At 47.7% G+C, this 17873-nt stretch overlaps 1 protein-coding gene across 1 annotated transcript in view; it reads right to left on the bottom strand.

Annotated features, from left to right (window-relative positions):
• The window catches only part of DTX4 (deltex E3 ubiquitin ligase 4), a 43682-nt gene extending 29940 nt beyond the window's left edge, over positions 1–13742 (bottom strand). The window contains exon 1 of the mRNA XM_049779643.1: positions 13513–13742. Within this exon, the coding sequence (XP_049635600.1) occupies positions 13513–13723 (211 nt within the window). The 5' untranslated portion in view covers positions 13724–13742. The remainder of the gene's footprint in view (positions 1–13512) is intronic.
• Positions 13743–17873: the final 4131 nt, after the last annotated feature.

The following is a 17873-nucleotide window of genomic DNA, read 5'->3' as shown; positions in this document are numbered from 1 at the left end:
CCAGGGTTTAATCCAAGCACCACATGGAATACCTAGGCATCACCGAGAGCAACCCCCTAATACAAAGCAGTAATAACCCCTGAGAACCACGAATTGTGACCAAAAATTAAGGGAAGTGGGTAGACAGAGAGATAGTCCAGGTTAGATTCCCAGAACTCCATAGAGTCCCCTGTGCACAGTCAGGAGGAAGCCTTGGGCATTGCCAGGTGCCACCCAAAAGAATTTATAACATTTTAGAATTTTAAGGTAGGCAGAGAGCTTTGCTCGCTTTGTGTCAATCAATTCCCTTGGGATCCCCAAAAAGGATCATACTCTGCATATGGTCCCAGAGAACCATCCTAAGCACAGAAAGATCATCAAACTCCTGGGCACAGCACAACTTATTTCTACCTTTGGGGGAGTCTACAGCAGAAGTGGAGGGGTGAGGGAGATGGATGAGTGACATTGGACAGAATGAGGGAGTCAATGCCCTGTCCTGGGAAGACCATCCCCTAGTTGACCATGCCAAGGCCTTGACTGGACAGCCAAACTCTTTTCCTCTGCCAGCATGTATAGAAGTCTCCACCTTCTTCTCTCTTCTGAACAAGGTAGCCCTCCTTGAAATTCACTTTGTTGTGTTGTTTTTCTGTTTCAGTTTGGTTCAATTATTGGACCACATTCTGAGGTTGTCAGAGCTTATTCCTGAGTAACTGGAGGGGCATATGGGATGCCAGAAATTGTTTCTGAGTTAGCTGTGTACAAGGCAAACACCTGACCCACTATATTCTGTTGTGTTGTTTTTGTTTGTTTTTGTTTTTTACTTTTGTTTTGTGCCACACCCAATGATGCTCAGGGGTTACTCCTGGCGATGTGCTCAGAAATGGTTCCTGGCTTGGGGGACCATATGGGACGCCGGGGATTGAACCGAGGTCCATCCTGGGTCAGCTGTGTGCAAGGCAAATGCCATACCACTGCACCACCACTTCAGCCCCTGTTGTGTTATGTTGCTTTTAATGAAAATTCTACCTTTTTTTTTTAGTTTTGGGAATCATACTTGGTGGCACTCAGAGGTTACTCCTGGCTCTTCACTCAGAAGTCACTCCTGGCAGTCTCGGGGGACCATATGGGATGCCAGGGTTTGAACCTAGTTCTGTCCCAGGTCAGCCACGAGCAGGGCAAACACCTTACCACTGTGCTATCACTCCGGCCCCTTTAATGAAAATTCTATTCAATACCATAGAATTTGTACATGCCAGATCCTGGATTTCCTGTCTGCTCTGTGATTTATACAGAGAGACCAGAAGCCCTGGACACACTGCAGCTGCTCTGAAATCTCACACCCCTTCTTGCAATTCCACTATCACCCAGCAACCCCCCAATCACCCATCTGCAAGACCAGGAGGAAAAATGAAGCAGGTCACTGTGGTCTTTCTCAGCCTGAGTTCAGACATTTCCCCAAACAGGGCTCAGTGCATGGGTGCCATCATCAAGGCCACACATGACTGCCTCAGAGCATGGCGATGAGGCCAGCTAGGGGGCCAGAGATGCTGGCATCTCTGCATCTGTCTGCTTAAGCCCCATCCATCAAAGCGGTGGGAAAAGGCTCCCCTCACCCGCCTCTGACCCACCTCCTCCTCTAGCCCAGAGGGAGACACCAATGCTGGGGACAGAATGCCATTCAATGGGGAAGAAATGAAACAATGGCTATTCAGGCCTTAGCTAGGGTCATAACCCGCCCCCCACCCCATCTCCAAGCCCCTTAATGACCCAAAACATCAACATTCAGAAGCAGGAGGAGAAGCAGAACAATCCACTATTCAAAGCAGGCATCTTTCTGCTGGGGGACATGGGGGTAGCTGGATGGGAGGACAAGAGGAGGAAGGGGAGGGGGTGCAAGAGTTCCCTGGTTTGCCTCTACTTCCTTCCTAAGAAGTGGTTTGCTGGGAAACAAAGAGGCTGGCTTGAGGCTAGACAAGGAGGTTTGGTTCCTTCCAGCTGTGTGATTAGCCTCAGTTTCCCCATCTGTTTGGGCCCTGGGTAGCGGTTTCAAGGTTTCAAAGGGCGGATTTGCAGATTAAGTGAAGGAATGAATATAAAGCACTAAAATAACATCTGTCACACAGTCATATAGCAAGAGCTCAATCCAAGTCAGTGATTATTATTGAGATTTCTTTTCTATTGTAATGTCTAAGCAGGATGGAGAAGTCATGGGGAAAGTTTAATTCAGGGCTTGTGGAAGAGGGTGAGAGCAAGAGAGAGGGAAAGAGAGAGAGACAGAGACAGAGGCAGAGGCAGAGAGAGAACAGGAGGAGGAAAGTTTATGGATGACTAAGTCTGAGAATCTACACATAGAAACCATCTTCACTTATGCCAGCCATGTGATCTTCATGACAATTCTACTGAATGTCTATTAAGAGAGTTTACCTGATACCGTGACATGTCTGTACTCTCCATTCAGGATACCAGGGACAATGGGCTTGACCATTTTTCACAAATGTGGTTAGGAAACAGTTTTACAATAGTTGATCATACTTCCAGAAATGTCTACATATTGCCTAGAACTTCTGGAAATGATGCCTCTTATTTTAACATCCCTTTTCTGGTTTATCTTCTCCTATGCTTCTGCTCCTGACAGAAGCATATAGGAACCCCTTATTATTTCATGCATCCCTCCCCTCCCCTACTACCAACGGGTCCCTTCTTTGCGGTTTTTGTTTATTAATATGCACCTTCTCATTCTGATTTGATTTATTCTTATTAAGTGCTATTTGCCATCCATTTCCTGAAACATTCTTGGTTGGGGATCCCACACTTCCACAGAGTACATTTCTGCTTTCTGTTGATGCGTTTCTGTGTCTAAGCTCTCTTCACACTGTTGCCCAGTGTGCAGGCTGGAACCCCTAAACCCAACACCCCAACTACCATCCTAGCAGTGATGAGCATATTGTTGCAAAGCATGCTGGGATTGAGTGAAGACTTCTAGCTACTTTGGCACTTACTCTTTTATCACAGAAATCTAGGTCCCTTCTAGCAATGCAAGGATTCAGACACCCTCGAGCAGCTTATAGTCGAAAACAAGGTGAATGTGCACATTACAATTTATGAAGCACATGCTACAAAGAAGGTATCAACAAAATCATATTGGCAGAGCCATACTTCCTTTGCCCAGATCTCTTCTGTGACCTCTTCGGGAGATATTCTGTGAATAACCTTTGTGACTTCCTCCCACACCTATGAGGTGATTTCCTTCTGCAGTGCCATCATTGCACCCTTTCACTTTGATTTTGGGCCTTCCCATTGTGTTCCCACCCACCCAGACACAGTCTGGCATCCTTTTACTGCACATCCTTCAAATTTCATCTCATTCCAGCCCATTTCCTCAAGGAAGTGTCTCTGAGCTGACCTGACCAGGTCAAATTCCTGATCTTATTTTTTCATAGCTCTGCATCAGACATGGGCTAGGATTATGACGTTGATGGATGCCAGTCTCCCTCCCTTAGATTCCCAGTTTCACTTCCAGGTGTTTGCTCATGCTTAGACCCTTCCTGCTCTCTGCACGTCCCAAGGGCTTGAGAAATAATGATTGAATAAATGAAGTCATGATGGTGTAGAGGACACTCTGAGAAAAGGATGACAAATAGCATGGGGCCTGAATGATATGAATTTTAATAAGCCCAAATGACCTTGTGACTAGCTGAGGGGGTAGGGAAAGGTTGGCAGGAGAACTCTAGGGAGTGTCTGAGGATAAAAGTAGCACCTGGTTGGCAGGAGTCGAGGGAAGTATAAGGCACAGAAGATAACCAGGAAAGTATGTTGGCGTCAGGGCACAGATAATTTGGGATGGCATGAGATGATAGTTTCTTTTTCTTTAAATCCAAATTCAATTTCTTTCTCAGAAAGTTTGGGACACAAGGCCTAAGCTGTGCTTTAATTAGTTCCAAGTGAGAAAGGATGAGGGTGACAAAAAAAAGGTGATAGACAGATGGGAAATGGGTCAGACCTGATCATGAGCAGCTAAATTCCTCTTTTTTGTGTGTGTGTGTGTGGTTTTTGGTTCACACCCGGCAGTGCTCAGGGGCCACTCCTGGCTCCATGCTCAGAAATTGCTCCCGGCAGGCACGGGGGACCATATGGGACGCCGGGATTCGAACCGATGACCTTCTGCATGAAAGGCAAACGCCTTACCTCCATGCTATCTCTCCGGCCCCTAAATTCCTCTTAAGTGAGATTCCATGACCACCTGCTTCAGAGTCCCCTTGGGTTGGACCCAGAAAACACCCTCCAGATCTCAATCAGCATCTCTAGGAACTCGGCCTGGGACCTAGCTCCTGAATCTGCATTGTGTCCACCATAATCTGGACTGAAGTACCTCATGGTCCAGGATACCAAATAGGCACCCATTGACTGGCAGTGAGAGACAGCTGCTTCTTAAAAAAGCAAAGGCCCATGTCATGAAAATTCCAATACCACCAGCATGGAAAAGCAACAGCAAAAGAAAAATCACCCATATACATGGGGAGTTCCACTATTCTTTTGTTTTTTTGGTTCCCAGCTTCAGCTAATCCTAAATAATCAGAACCATGCCCTCAATGATCCAAAGGAATTCATGTGGTCCCACAGTACAGAGAACCAAGGAAAAGTCGCTTTTACTGGGCTACAGATACTGACTGTTTAACTAGGAAAAAAGCAAGAAAGTTCATCTTCCATCACAATGCAAATACTTGTTACCGGAAGTACCTAGACATTTTGGATACTGGAAAATGGGGGGTAGTAGGGGTAGCACAAGATCCCTGGGGCATTTCCCTGGAACTTATATTAGGTTGGAATATGAGCTGTGCCCAAGAATTGCCAGGTTGCTCTCACAATACCCTTTCCCCTCATTGAATGTTGCACGAGGAGAAAGATTTGGTCATCTGCTATTGCTACATCTCTGATGCTTAGAACAATGCCTGCATTAAGTGCTTCTTAGCTATTTACCTAAGGAAGGGGCAGAGAGTGGGGGTCTTGGTTTGGAATCTGGGCCTCACGTGTTCCTTGTGATGGAGGAAAAGATGAGATAAAGTTTGTACCATGCTTTGTTCCCTCACTCCGTACTTATCAGGGGTTCAGTATGCATCTTCCTTCTACACCTGTGCTCACACAGAAGGATTTGGGGAGAGTCTGGGGTGAAAGCTAAATGTGAGCTTTTTTAAGCCCTTTAATCCTGCTGCCATGGAACCTTTCTTGCCACATAAAAAAAAAAAAGAGTCAAAAGTCAAACAGAGAAGCTGAGTTGAAAAGAATCCTCCCTCACCCAATCCATCACCTCCAACACAGGTGCAGGGGGCCAGGCTTGTTCACCCACCCCATGAATAACAGGACTATTAAGTCTGCTCATCATTCTACCAAAATGGGGGTGACCTGGGTGGGCACTTAAGGGTCTTGCTCCAGGTCACATAGTAACCAGTGAGTCTGAAATGGATAAGAGTTTGAGTCAACATCCCCACTCCCAGCTTGGGTTCCCTCCTCATCCTGTTGCTGGAACCCTGAAAATGGCAGCTATCAGGTTCTTCTGTTCAAGATACAGAGCTACTCAATCACTGCCGGGTCAAGGGTCAAGAGTCCCTGAATGAAGAAGACTTGAGCAAGGCTTGGGAAAGCAGCCATGACTTTTGCTTTGCCTCCACAGTCATGCTTTCCCAGATTCTCTAGCGCAAAGTAACTACAAGAAGCCAGCAGAGAAGGCTGAGGAGAACTCAGCTCCTGCACCCAGACTGTCTAGAGAAAAGTCTGGGGCCAGCAGAGAGGCAGGCAGGGGGTGTAAGCCTCCTCACCAGCCATCTCCCTGGAGACAGGCTGGACGGGGTCAGCAGCCAGGGGAGAGCAGAGTCAGGAGGCACTTGGCAGCAGCAGTGGCAGCAGCAGGACAGACAACTTCTAAAAAGAAAAACAAAGCTCCCACGTCAGGAAATGTCCCCCTATGAAGGAGGCCACAAAACAAGAGAGGAATCGCCTCTGGGCAGGGAACTTCCAGTTCCCCTTTGTTTATGGGGTGTTGCTGGTTCTCAGCTTCAGACTGTGGCTGGGGAGGACCGTGGGGGGCATTTACTGAAACATTGCCAGGGCTCAAGCCAGGGTTGCCTGGGAGCTGGTAATTTAAAGTTCCAGCCCGTCACAGCCTCATCAAAGAACTTTAGTGAAAAGAACTGTGTCTGCGGGGTGGAGAAGAGAGAGGAGGGGTGCTCCACTCAGCACTCAGACCCAGAGATTCTATTCTAAGATGACAAGTTTCTAACAAACCCAGCATTCCTGGGAATTCAGCCCATTGCCTTGGGCACCCTGGCATGGGGTTGGGTGGGAGAGTTTGGGGGTAGTGAGGATTCAGTATTTTATTGATTCATTGACCATTATAAGGAATCCAAAGAGCCAGTGGAACCTAAATCATGGGAAGACTCCAAGTGTGACAGGAATGTGAGTCTCTCATTTGACCAGAAATTAAGGACAATTCTCAGGCTCCTGGTCTGAAGCCAGCTAGAGGAGCCTGAGTTACAGCTAAGAAGCAGTCAGGCGTCAGGTGCCAGGTCATAGAAGAAGGTAAGACTAGGAAGGATAGACCAGTTTGGGCCACAACTGTAGAAAAAAGCCCAGGAAAGCAAGACTTGTCCTAGCTGTCACAAAACTCCCCAACACCATTTATACTTCCACCCTTCGAAAATGTACCCCATTTCCTGATGCCTGTTTCTCACTCAAGGCCCCTTCTCCTGAGGCTGCAGAGATTGTGGTTTGAAGTTAAACACCTGCTATTCTGTTTTCAGCAGAACTGGAATTCCCAGTCAGGTATCATCACCTCTGGATTCTGTGTGTGTGTGTGTGTGTGTGTGTGTGTGTGTGTGTGTGTGTGTGTGTGTATGTGTGTGTGTGTGTGTAGCCCCACCCCTCAGGCACCCGAACCCCACCCCCAGAATCTAAAGTAAGTCTCACCCCCACCACAGCCTCCATCCAAATTGCACAATGACATTCTGTAGCCCTCCCCCTCAGTCACGCTTAATCCTCTTTCTCAATCTCCCCACATTCCTCCTGTATCCCTCCTTCTCCCAGTGACTCCCAGAGACACCCCCTTTCTTTTCCCACCGGGACTTTATAAAGCCCCTTCAGATATGAACCTGCCTCCTTGGGAATTCTTTCTCCCTTAAAAGCCTGACTCTGAGCCAGTGGTTTGCAAAGTCCTTGTCCAAGAGGGAGAGTTTGGACTCAAGATAGGAACTTGAGGGTGCAAAGACACCCCTTTCCCATGACCATCCTAATTAGCACACCGGATACGGGGGCTTTCCAGGGCTGTTCAGATGTCCCACCCAGCAGCTGTTCTCTGACCCTCTGGGATGCTGCCAGCTACCCTCTCCAGTTCCTTTCTACTGAAAAGGGAAATCAGCCCCCCCCCCACCAACCTTGGTGGGTGCCCCGCCCTTTAGGGAAGTTGTCACGGCTTTGGCCCCACCCTTAAGGAAGTCGTCACTGCCTCGGCCCCACCTCTACCCCTACCTCACGAATCATTGGTGTTATTGTAGCGGAAGTCCAGCCCTCAAGGACTCTTCTTCCCCTCCCACTTCCCATCCTATATAAGGGGGTGACGAGGGACCCACGAGGTCTCTGGTCCCCTTTCTATTCTGGGGGAACTTTGACCCTGGCCATTTGACTGGTCAGTATTAAAGCACTTTTTCAAAGCATCTGCTGGAACTCATAAGCCTCTTCATTTCTTTGCGCCGGGCAGCTAAAATTAGGACTTCCGGACCTTTCATTTTGGCGAGCCACCAGGAGTCCTCACTCATTCTGCCCGGCACAAAGCTTTGAAAAGGTGTCTGGTGAGTTCTGATGTGTGTATGTGTGTGTGTGAGCACGCTTTGCTTCGTGTCTGTCTTAGTCTGAGATTATGTTGTATTCTGTGTCCAGTGGGAAGCTAGCTTTGTGGTGGTTTGGCAAATGTTATGAGCTCTTTGCTCGATGTGGAAACCGAGTAGAAGCAGACTTTGTTTCATAGGGGGGTTAAAGTCCCCCCGGGTGACTAAGGAATCTTCCACCTGATGCGTTTCCAGGTGTGTGTGGTTCCCCATCTGATGCGTATACCAGATGGGCAAGAGGTTGACGAACTTTGGCTGCTTAGGTCACGACCCTGGTGGTACCCCAGGGGTTTAGTAAGAGCAGCTGGAAGACGTTCCGAGCTGCTGAAGAGGTTGTCTGTCTGTGATTTTTGGAGCTCAAGAACTTGGTCATTGGCATAGTTGTCTGTCTAGGATTTATTGTGGAATGCAGAGATTACTTGAACGCATTTTGCTTGGTTATTTGTGGCGCCACGCTGTCTGTTTGTCTGTCTGTTTCTTGTCTGTGTGTTCTATGTTTTTTTTTTTTTTGGTCTGACCACGGGACGCAAGCCCGACCCCCTCTCAAGGGCCGACCCCTGGGGAAAGGGGCCGACCGCCCGCGTCTCCCTCGCCCGTCAGTCGTCCCAGCAGCGAAACGCGCAACCCCCGCCGCCCGCGGCGCGGCGAGAGGGCGCCCGAAACCCGCCTAACCCGCTCCCCACCCAACCAGGAAGCTGGCGCATGCAAGGTCCACACTAGGGACTTGGCGGGGGGTGTTGGAAATTGCAAATCCCAGATTTCTCAAATGGCCATCGGGAATAAATTTTCCTGGAAAATTTCTGAACTTTGCAATTCCCCAACTATCCTGCCATGCGTTCAGGCCAAAAAGAGCAACTGGCCGTTTTTTTTTTCTAGCCGAAAAAAAAAAAATGCTTTTTAACTCACCACGTGGTGAAGAAATTCACCACGCCCCAGGGCAAACTATTGTCCTCCCAGCTCCACCTGGCTGAGAAATGTAGGTCATTTACATATCAAAGAAAAATCTAGCAAATGGTTTGGAAGTCAAAAAAAAAAAAATTTTTTTTTAAGCATTTAAATTTCTAACTTAAAGGTTTCTTAAAAAAATTAATAAGAAAATGTTGCAAATTACTGTTGTTATTTTTGTTTGTTTTTCGGTGCACGTAAAAATTTTTAGCAGCAGAACCACTGCAAAAGAATGAGTGGCGAAGCTTAAAAAAAAAAAAAAAAAAAGGGGAGGAAAAAGAGAAGAAGCCAAATGGTAGGGCGTTTGCCTTGCATGCAAAAAGGAAAGTGGTGTAAAAGAAATTAAAAATGTGTAATAAAAAATGTGTATAATCAATCTAAATAATTATTAATATGTCTCTAGGTTAAAAAAAATGTAAATGTTTTTAAGCATGTTCTACCAAAAGTAGTAAGTATTCATTCTTTCTGGTTTTCAACATTAATTTGTGTAACGTAAATTCCTGGTGTTTTCTGTTTAAAAAACTAAGTAAATTTCTATATTTAGAATTAAGCATAATTAAAATATTATTTTGCAATTTTTCATTATATGTTACCAAGAACATTAATATTTGTATCACAGGAGGTTTTATAAAATTGGTCATGGTTTTATTTAAAAATGTATAAAATGTTTCGTTGCAGAAAAAAAATTCTAAAATTATCTAAGTAATTTAAGTAATATTTGCTTTTTCTCTTCTCCCAGAACCTTTTAGTACCATTTATGTCATGGCATCATGTTGCTTTGCACAGAATACAAGCAAATGGCTTTTCTCGCTGCATGAGGAGTAGTCCTCATGCAAACAGAAAATCAAAAAAATTAGTAAGGGAACCCCAAAGCCCTCTTTCAGAGGAATAATTGGAGTTGAGGCGGTGTGACAAGCAGGCACCGGCGAGAAACTGAAATAAATGGCCTGAGTAAGGAAATTGAAGATTTTCCTAGAAGATTATCACAGCCTGTGGGCCCTGCTCTCTCCCTCAAGCTCAGAAGAGAATTCGAGGTCAGTCTCTTCCAAACCTGGAGAGGAGTGAAACAGACAAGTCACCTCTAAAAATTCCTGCAGAGGGTGAGATGCCCAGCCAGAAGAACCTCATGCTGAACCGACCAACTCATCAGCCAAACCTGAGTGACTGTGAAAAACCCTGCTGTGTCTACAACCTATCCTCAGAAAAGTTCTGTAAGTAATGGGGGTGCCCCAGATGGAAATTTCTCCAACAGTGCTGTATATGTGCAAAGGAAAAAGCCAAGTTATTCAAATACCGGGTAAGGTACAAGGTAAAGGTGGAGAGAAAAACCATTTTTGGTAGCTAATTAAAATTCTAGTGGGCCTAACTTAAAACCCACTTCTTTAAAGTAACTCATGTAAAAATGCTCTTACTAGTTGTATTAAACCAAATCATAAATTGCAAATGCAAATGTTAGTCTAACTGAAGTAACTCAAAACTGTTTATTCATAATGCTATTATGCTTTGTTTTCTGTTAATTAATTTGTGCTATCATTACAGACAATAAGAACAGCTATGCCATTCAAGTTGTGCTATTTACTGCTCCAAGGCCTGAGTGGGTTAAGTAATATTCCCCTGTATAATTAATCTAATCCTTTTCAGGTGTTAAAACTGTAAAAGTAAACCAGTTAACTGCTCCTTTAGGGAAATATGAGATTTCACCCTATCTAGAAATTGAAACTGCAGTCCCCTGTCAGCCTGAAGTAGCTACAGAAGATTGATCTTCGACCACGTTCCCTCTAATAACTTCTAGGGTAATAAAATCTCTAAAGCAAAATGGTCATCAAAGAAAAAAAAAAACTATAAGGGGAAAATAAAGGCCGCAGAAATTAATAAGCCAAGTTAACTACTAAGAATAACATTATGCCTATCTATCCCAGAGGTTAAAGCAGGTAGCAAAAATTATGCTTCTCTTGGTAATGTTAAAAAGTAAAACAGTCATTAATAAAAATAAAATTTCTTCATCTCTGTCTAACCCAGTGCAGGAAAGGCAACTGAAGTTTAGGGCTCTCTACCCCAACAGCTGTTTAAGTTGCAGAAATGAAGAAAAGAAAGCAGAAACCTCCTTATTTTCGTTGTGGAATTCACAGCCTATGTGAGAAGAACTGCTGTCAAGGTGAACTGCATGCTTCCTGGGTTCACGCCTTCCATCTAAAACCTGAAAAGTGAAGCACACTGAGAATCCTCTCAAGATACGGGTCCGGCGGGCACACTTCAGCCCTAATGCACTCACTAACTCTGAAAATGCTCTCCCTGGCACTTGCTAAGAAAGGGCTCGAACTGCTTACCTCCGGTCCTCTACTTCCCATGTGTGTGTTTGGGGGGCCAGAATGGGTGTGTAAAGCAAAACCTCAGCCTTTGCCTCCCTCTTGGGGGTGGGGGAAATTGGCCTCTGGCTGTCCCTGTCTCACTAGGTAATCTAACCTTTGCTTCTTCTACCTGTACTTATGTCAAAAGGTAATCCCGTTTAGCTTTAAATCTTCTGTTTGCTATTCATAACAGCACCAAATCTGTAAACCTGGGTCAGGTAGAAGGTACTCAGTGCTCAAAAGTCCTGCCTGATCCCTCTAGCCCAGGGTATTTACCTCCGAAACGGATATAAATATGTGGTAAAAATTTGGCTTATGCATCCCAGCATTAGTGCTCCCCAACATTAACATCATCCCAGGAACAGAGCCCATCCCTCTGCCTAGCATACATTTCTTAGGCACTCCTAGGTCTGAGCACTCTACTGGTAGGGCTCAGAAGTTGCAGAAAAATTGGTAACTGGAAAAGCAAAACTAGCAGGGCTAAACAGAAATAACAAACTCTCACAAAAGTTAATTTCAAATGTGTAAAACAAAATCAAGCACCATCAAGAGTAGCTGGCCAAGATACAAAGCTATTAAATGGTCCCTTATGGTCTTTATGGCATGGAATTCTCCCCTATCTAATACTCCTACTGGGGCCCCTCCTAAGCCTTTTTACTTCTGGTAGCCATTGGCCCATGCAGGGTTAGCTCATGCAAATAATTATGACCAGTAATATCAGAAAGTAAAGGCCCCAAAATCACATTGGCTTCTAGGATTAGAAGCCTCCAGTACAAGAAGTGGGGATTGAAAAGGGAAATCAGCCCCCCCCCCACCAACCTTGGTGGGTGCCCCGCCCTTTAGGGAAGTTGTCACGGCTTTGGCCCCACCCTTAAGGAAGTCGTCACTGCCTCGGCCCCACCTCTACCCCTACCTCACGAATCATTGGTGTTATTGTAGCGGAAGTCCAGCCCTCAAGGACTCTTCTTCCCCTCCCACTTCCCATCCTATATAAGGGGGTGACGAGGGACCCACGAGGTCTCTGGTCCCCTTTCTATTCTGGGGGAACTTTGACCCTGGCCATTTGACTGGTCAGTATTAAAGCACTTTTTCAAAGCATCTGCTGGAACTCATAAGCCTCTTCATTTCTTTGCGCCGGGCAGCTAAAATTAGGACTTCCGGACCTTTCACTACCCCACCCCTACAACCACCACCACACCTGCTGGCCAGCCTCCTTCATTCTGCTCCAGGAAAAGTGTAACAGACATTCCAGTATCATCGTCCACCCCAGGACAGAAACTACCCAGTACCAGGCAGGCTGGTTATTGATGGTCACCTAGGCCTGGTCACTTGGTGGAAACAGGGTTCAGCAAACAGGGGTCACTGTACAGCTCCCCTCCCCCTCCAGGCCCACTCTCCCCAGCCCCTCCTGCATCCCCTTTTCTTGCTGACCTGCAAAGGCCGCTCATTTGGGGTGGGGGGCATGAAGCTAGGCAGGGGGGTGAGCATCGTGCCAGCTGATTTTCGGGTGAAGGGGGGGAAGACATCAGCTTCTGCTCTGGGAAACCAGAGTTAATCTCAGGTTTCAGGGGAAGGCTTGGGGACTGTATCTCCTTAGCAATCCGTCTCTGCCTCCTCAGTGCACAAAGGCAGAGTCTGCCCCGCTGGGCATTCCAGAGCCCTGGCCCACCCCACCCCTCCCCTCTGCTTTGCCTCCCTTTTCTCTCCATCTGCTCTGGCCTGTTGCTTCAGCACTTGGAGTGCACAGACAGAGGCACTCGGCCATGCATCGGCATCTAGGAGGGGGGGGGGGGGGCTGCATGCCCTGGAATGCCCTGACTTCAATCTTAGTCTCTCTCCCCAGAAAGGCCAGAGGAGCCCCGGAATAAGATCCTTCTTCCTCCAGCACTTGCCACAAGGGAACCCTGGGCGGGAAGGGATCCTGGAGGAAAGCCAGTGGGAGCTCAGGTCTGAAGGTGCTTGAGGCCAAGCACCCAGTAGAAACAACCGAGTTCCATCCAAGCCTGTCCTAGAACTGGGATGGCTAAAGGTTTGGGGCAGCCCAACGGTTTCCCCCATGGGGAAGACTTGGGGGCCACCAAGCCTTCCAAAGAGGCTCAGAAGGGGTGTTCTTAGAGGAGGCTCCTTTGAAGCTGGTTTTGCATACCCCCAACACTGAGATAGCTCACAGGGGTGGGGTTGGGGGGGGGGGGAAGCATTGACTGCTGGGGAGAAAAAAGGGGGTAAGAGGGGTGGAGACCAGGAATCCCCAAACCATCTCTCTCGGTGACACCCTTGCACAGGGTGGGTCTGGGGGGCAGGTGGTCTTTGGGCTGGGTGGGGAAATGGGTGCAGGGTATAGAAGAGGGCAGGGGCGGCTGGCTTACCTGTGTCCTGGCGGAACTGGTTCATGGACTGCAGGTCGATGATATAGGGGGCCAGCCGACTGTCCACCTGGCCCAGCACCACGCTGCCCCCCGCGCGGGGACCGGCGCGGACCACCGCCTCGATGTGATGGCTCACGGCCGGGCTGTAGGGACGCCAGCGGCCGTGCTCGTTCAGCCATTCCCAGACCACCACGGCCGAGGCCAGGAGCATGGCGAGCCCGGGGCTGCCGCGGCGGTGGCGGTGGCTCTGCCTCTGCGCTGGCCGCTTCCCGGGCCGGCCGTGCCCGCCGCCCTCCTCCTCTTCCTCCTGCGCCGCCGCCTCCGGGCCTCGACCGCGCCCCCTGCCCCGCGCCCCGACGCTCCGGGCAGCCTCAGCTCCGGCCCATGGGCCCCTCGGCAGCCGCTCATGCACGGGGACCCGGACACCGGGGCCTCCGCCGCCTCTGGGCTCGGACCCTGCAACGCCGCAATCTGGCTCCGCCGCCGCTGCTGCCGCTGCTCCGGGGGGTCTTGTGGCTTCATGCAAAAGGCCCCCCACCTTGCAAAGCCTTGCAAAAAAATAAAAGCCTTTTTGCAAAGCGCCGCCCGGCGAGGAGCAGCCAGCAGCCCCTGGCACCAGGGCACCAGTTGCGCCTTGGATTCTGCAGACGCCCGGGTGGGTAGGTGGGTGGGATCGAGACGCACCCGCGCGCTCCGGCAGACACGCCACTCGGGGCTCCCCTCCCTTCTTTGCCCGGCCCTTCCCTTCGGTCCCCTCCCTCTCCAGCCTGCCACCGCGCGCAAGGCTGTCTGTCACTGCCTGGCCGAGAGCTCCCTCTCCCTGCGGCTCTCCACTCTCCACCCTGGCACAGAGCATCGGCTCTCCCCAGCGGGGTGCCGAGGCAAACCCGCGCCCACGGGGGGTTCCCCCAGCGCCCAGAAATGGTAAAGCGCCCCTCCATGGCATGGCAAGGCATGGCAAGGTCGGCTGTCGGCTGCAGCAGGCAGGCTCCCCGCTGAGAGTTTGCGTGTGCGCTTTCCAGAGATGGAATAGCCCTTTATTTTTTTTTCCCTTATTTTATTTTATTTTATTCTATTCTATTTTGGATTTTGGGTCACACCCGCTCAGGGGTTCCTCCTGGCTCTACGCTCAGAAATCTCTCCTGGCAGGCTCGGGGACCCTATGGATCGGCTGCGTGGAAGGCAAACGCCCTACCTCTGTGCTATCTCTCCGGCCTCTTGGTGCCAACTTTAATTTAATTCTTTTTTTTTTGGGGGGGGGGGCCACATTCGGCGGTGCTCAGGGGTTACTCCTGGCTGTCTGCTCAGAAATAGCTCCTGGCAGGCACGGGGGACCATATGGGACACCGGGATTCGAACCAACCACCTTTGGTCCTGGATCGGCTGCTTGCAAGGCAAACGCCGCTGTGCTATCTCTCCGGGCCCTTTAATTTAATTCTTAATGTCTATTGATTTGCTTTATTGGTTCAATTTTTTTTTGGAGGGAGGCACACCCAGTGGCACTCAGGGATGATTCCTGACTGGTGGTCTCAGGGGACCATTTGGGATTGTCGGAGATCGAATCCAGGTGGGCGGCATGCAAGGCAAACACCTTACCCACTGTGCTTTATTATTTATTTATTTATTTATTTATTTATTTATTTATCTATTTATTTATTGGTTTCTGGGCCACACCCGACGCGCTCAGGGGTTACTCCTAGCTCTGCGCTCAGAAATCGCCCCTGGCAGGCTCAGGGGACCATAGGGGATGCCGGGATTCGAACCACCGTTCTCTCTCCTGACCCTCTTCTTTTTTAATGCATGTTGATCAGTGGCCACAGCCCGAGCTCCGAGGCTCACAAAGTCTCCCGCCCGTGTCCACACTCCCGAATCCACACTCCGCCGATGCTCTCTTCTTGCTCTTCTTATTGCTTTTATTATTCTCTCATCTTTTCTCGCATCCTTAGCTGTCAGTCAAGGATGCGGATTCACGCCCCATTCGGAGACTGGGTCCACGCCTGGGGACGCATATGCCTGCCCTCTGCTGGTCCAAAGTGGCTCGTGCCCGCCTGTTGGCTAACTACCTGCTCCACTCCAACCTCTGCTACTGAGACCTACTCACAAAGCGTGAAACGAAGCAATTTTTGGTGCATGGATGGTAAATTGATGCCGTCTATGTGTAGAGTAGATATGGGTTGTTGGGCTTTGGGGAGGGCCCATTCCGCATTGCTAACGTTGAAAAGATACACGCTAAATCGACTTATTCTAGGTTTCCACCACCAAGAACATAAGACTAGAAGACTCAAGCTATATTTGGTTATTTAAGTAGATGGCTGATGTGTGAAACAATCTCAAATAAGCGAGTGCTGAATGAAAGTGGAGACTGACAGCACAGAGCAGACTGTAAAAAAATTCATTCATAGTTCCAAGATCCAGGATCAGTGATAGAAAAATTAAAATAGATTGTTAAGCATTGAGAGGGTTATCATTTTTCTTTCATGATCTCTCATACAATATTTTAAACTTTATTGATTGATTGGTTGATAGATTGATTGGATTGGGGGCCAAACCCAGAGGTGCTCAGGGGTTACTCCTGGCTCTGTGTTCAGAAATCGCTCCTGGCAGACGGGGGGGGGGGACACGATATTGGGATGCTGGGAATTAAACCAGGTCCCTCCCAGGTCAGCCACATGCAAGGTAAATGCCCTACCTCTGTGCTATCTCTCTGGTCCTGTCTCATAAACTTTTTAAGATAAGCTTCCCTCTAGTTCTTGAATTGATTATTCTCTTCCTCAGCTTTAGTATTTTTCTATGGCATTTTTCATCTTTCTAGCTTTGTCTCACTCATAAATATAAAAGAAAAAGATCAGGTATAAAGAGAAAAGATCTCTTCTTTGAACCTCAAAGGTGCCATATTTAAAGTTTCCTCTGGGCTTTGTTCTGGCTGCTACCCTTGACCAGAAATTTCCCAATATGGTTTCTAAAATCTTCAACCAGCCTCCCTTACGACCAGTTTGAATGAACTCAAATCAGTATCATTTATGAAAACAATGAATTTCAGGAGCCAGAGAGATATAGAGAAGGTAGAGGGATTGCCTCACACTCAGTTGATCCAGGCTCCAAAACTGGCATCCAATATGGTCCTCCGAGCCTATCCAGGAAAGGTCCCACAGTGCAGAGCCAGGAGGAAACTTCCAAGCAAACAAAACAAGCAAAAGAATTTTCAAGATCAGAAAGGTGAAAGTAAAAGAAGCAAGAGCTTTTCTTATTTACATTTTACAAAAGTCCAAGTTTAGGGAATTTAAGCATTTTTCCATAGGTTTAATGGTTAGCCAGAGGGGAATTGGTATTCAAAAGCTAAATTCCTAAAACAATGTTTACTATATAACACAAATTTTTGTGCCTTTTTGAGAAAGGGGCACACCTAGCTGTGCTCAGGGGTTACTCCTGGCTCTACACTCAGGAATTACTCTTTACAGTGCTCAAGGGGCCATATGGGATGACTGGGATCAAATCTTGTCTGCTGTGTGCAAGGCAAACACCCTGCCTACTCCAACCACCATAACACTTCATCTATCATACCATAAATTTAATGATAAGATTATACTAAGAGATTAGGAACAGTGCAGTGGAGAAAAATTCTTTAATATATTCTTTATTTTAAAGTTTATCTGTTGATTGATTGATTGGTTGGTTGGGGCCACGCCCAGTGGTACTCAGGGATCACTACTGGCTCTGCACTCAGAAATCACCCCGGGCAGACTGGGGGGCCATATGGGAGGCAGGGACTAGAACTAGGTCGCTCCCAGATCACCTGCAAGGGAAATACCCTACTGCTGTGCAATCTCTCAGGCTCCTATGTTCTTGAATAAAGGTTAATTTCATGGTAGATGCTGTAAATACAGAGATTTTTATGTAAATCTCTGTCATAAAGGCATCTTCAAGTAAGAACCTAATCCCCTTCTCTCTAAACTTAAAAATTTATATCCTTTTTATATAGAATCTTATTGGGTAGTCTCCATAACTGATATCCTTTCTTCTCAATATCCCCTGTATTTTCTGAACATGCTTAAAGATGGGCCAGAGGTGGCTGAAGCAATAGCACAGTGGGTAGGGTATTTGTCTTGCCTATGGCTGACCCAGGTTCTATCCCTGACATCTCATATAGTCTCTGAGCCTGCCAGGAGTAATTTCTGAGTGTAAAGACAGTAATAATCCTGAGCACAACCAGATGTGGCCCAAAAGTGAAATAATAATAATAGTAATAATATGGGCCAGACAGATAGCATAAAATTAAGGCATTTCCTGGACAAAGAGGGTATATACTACATACAGTCTACTGCACTCAGTCAGAAGTGATCCCTGAGCACAAAACCAAGAGT

Source organism: Suncus etruscus, chromosome 9 (genome assembly GCF_024139225.1).
Source record: "Suncus etruscus isolate mSunEtr1 chromosome 9, mSunEtr1.pri.cur, whole genome shotgun sequence".
NCBI lineage: Eukaryota > Metazoa > Chordata > Mammalia > Eulipotyphla > Soricidae > Suncus > Suncus etruscus.
This window is presented reverse-complemented; position numbering and strand designations above follow the sequence as displayed.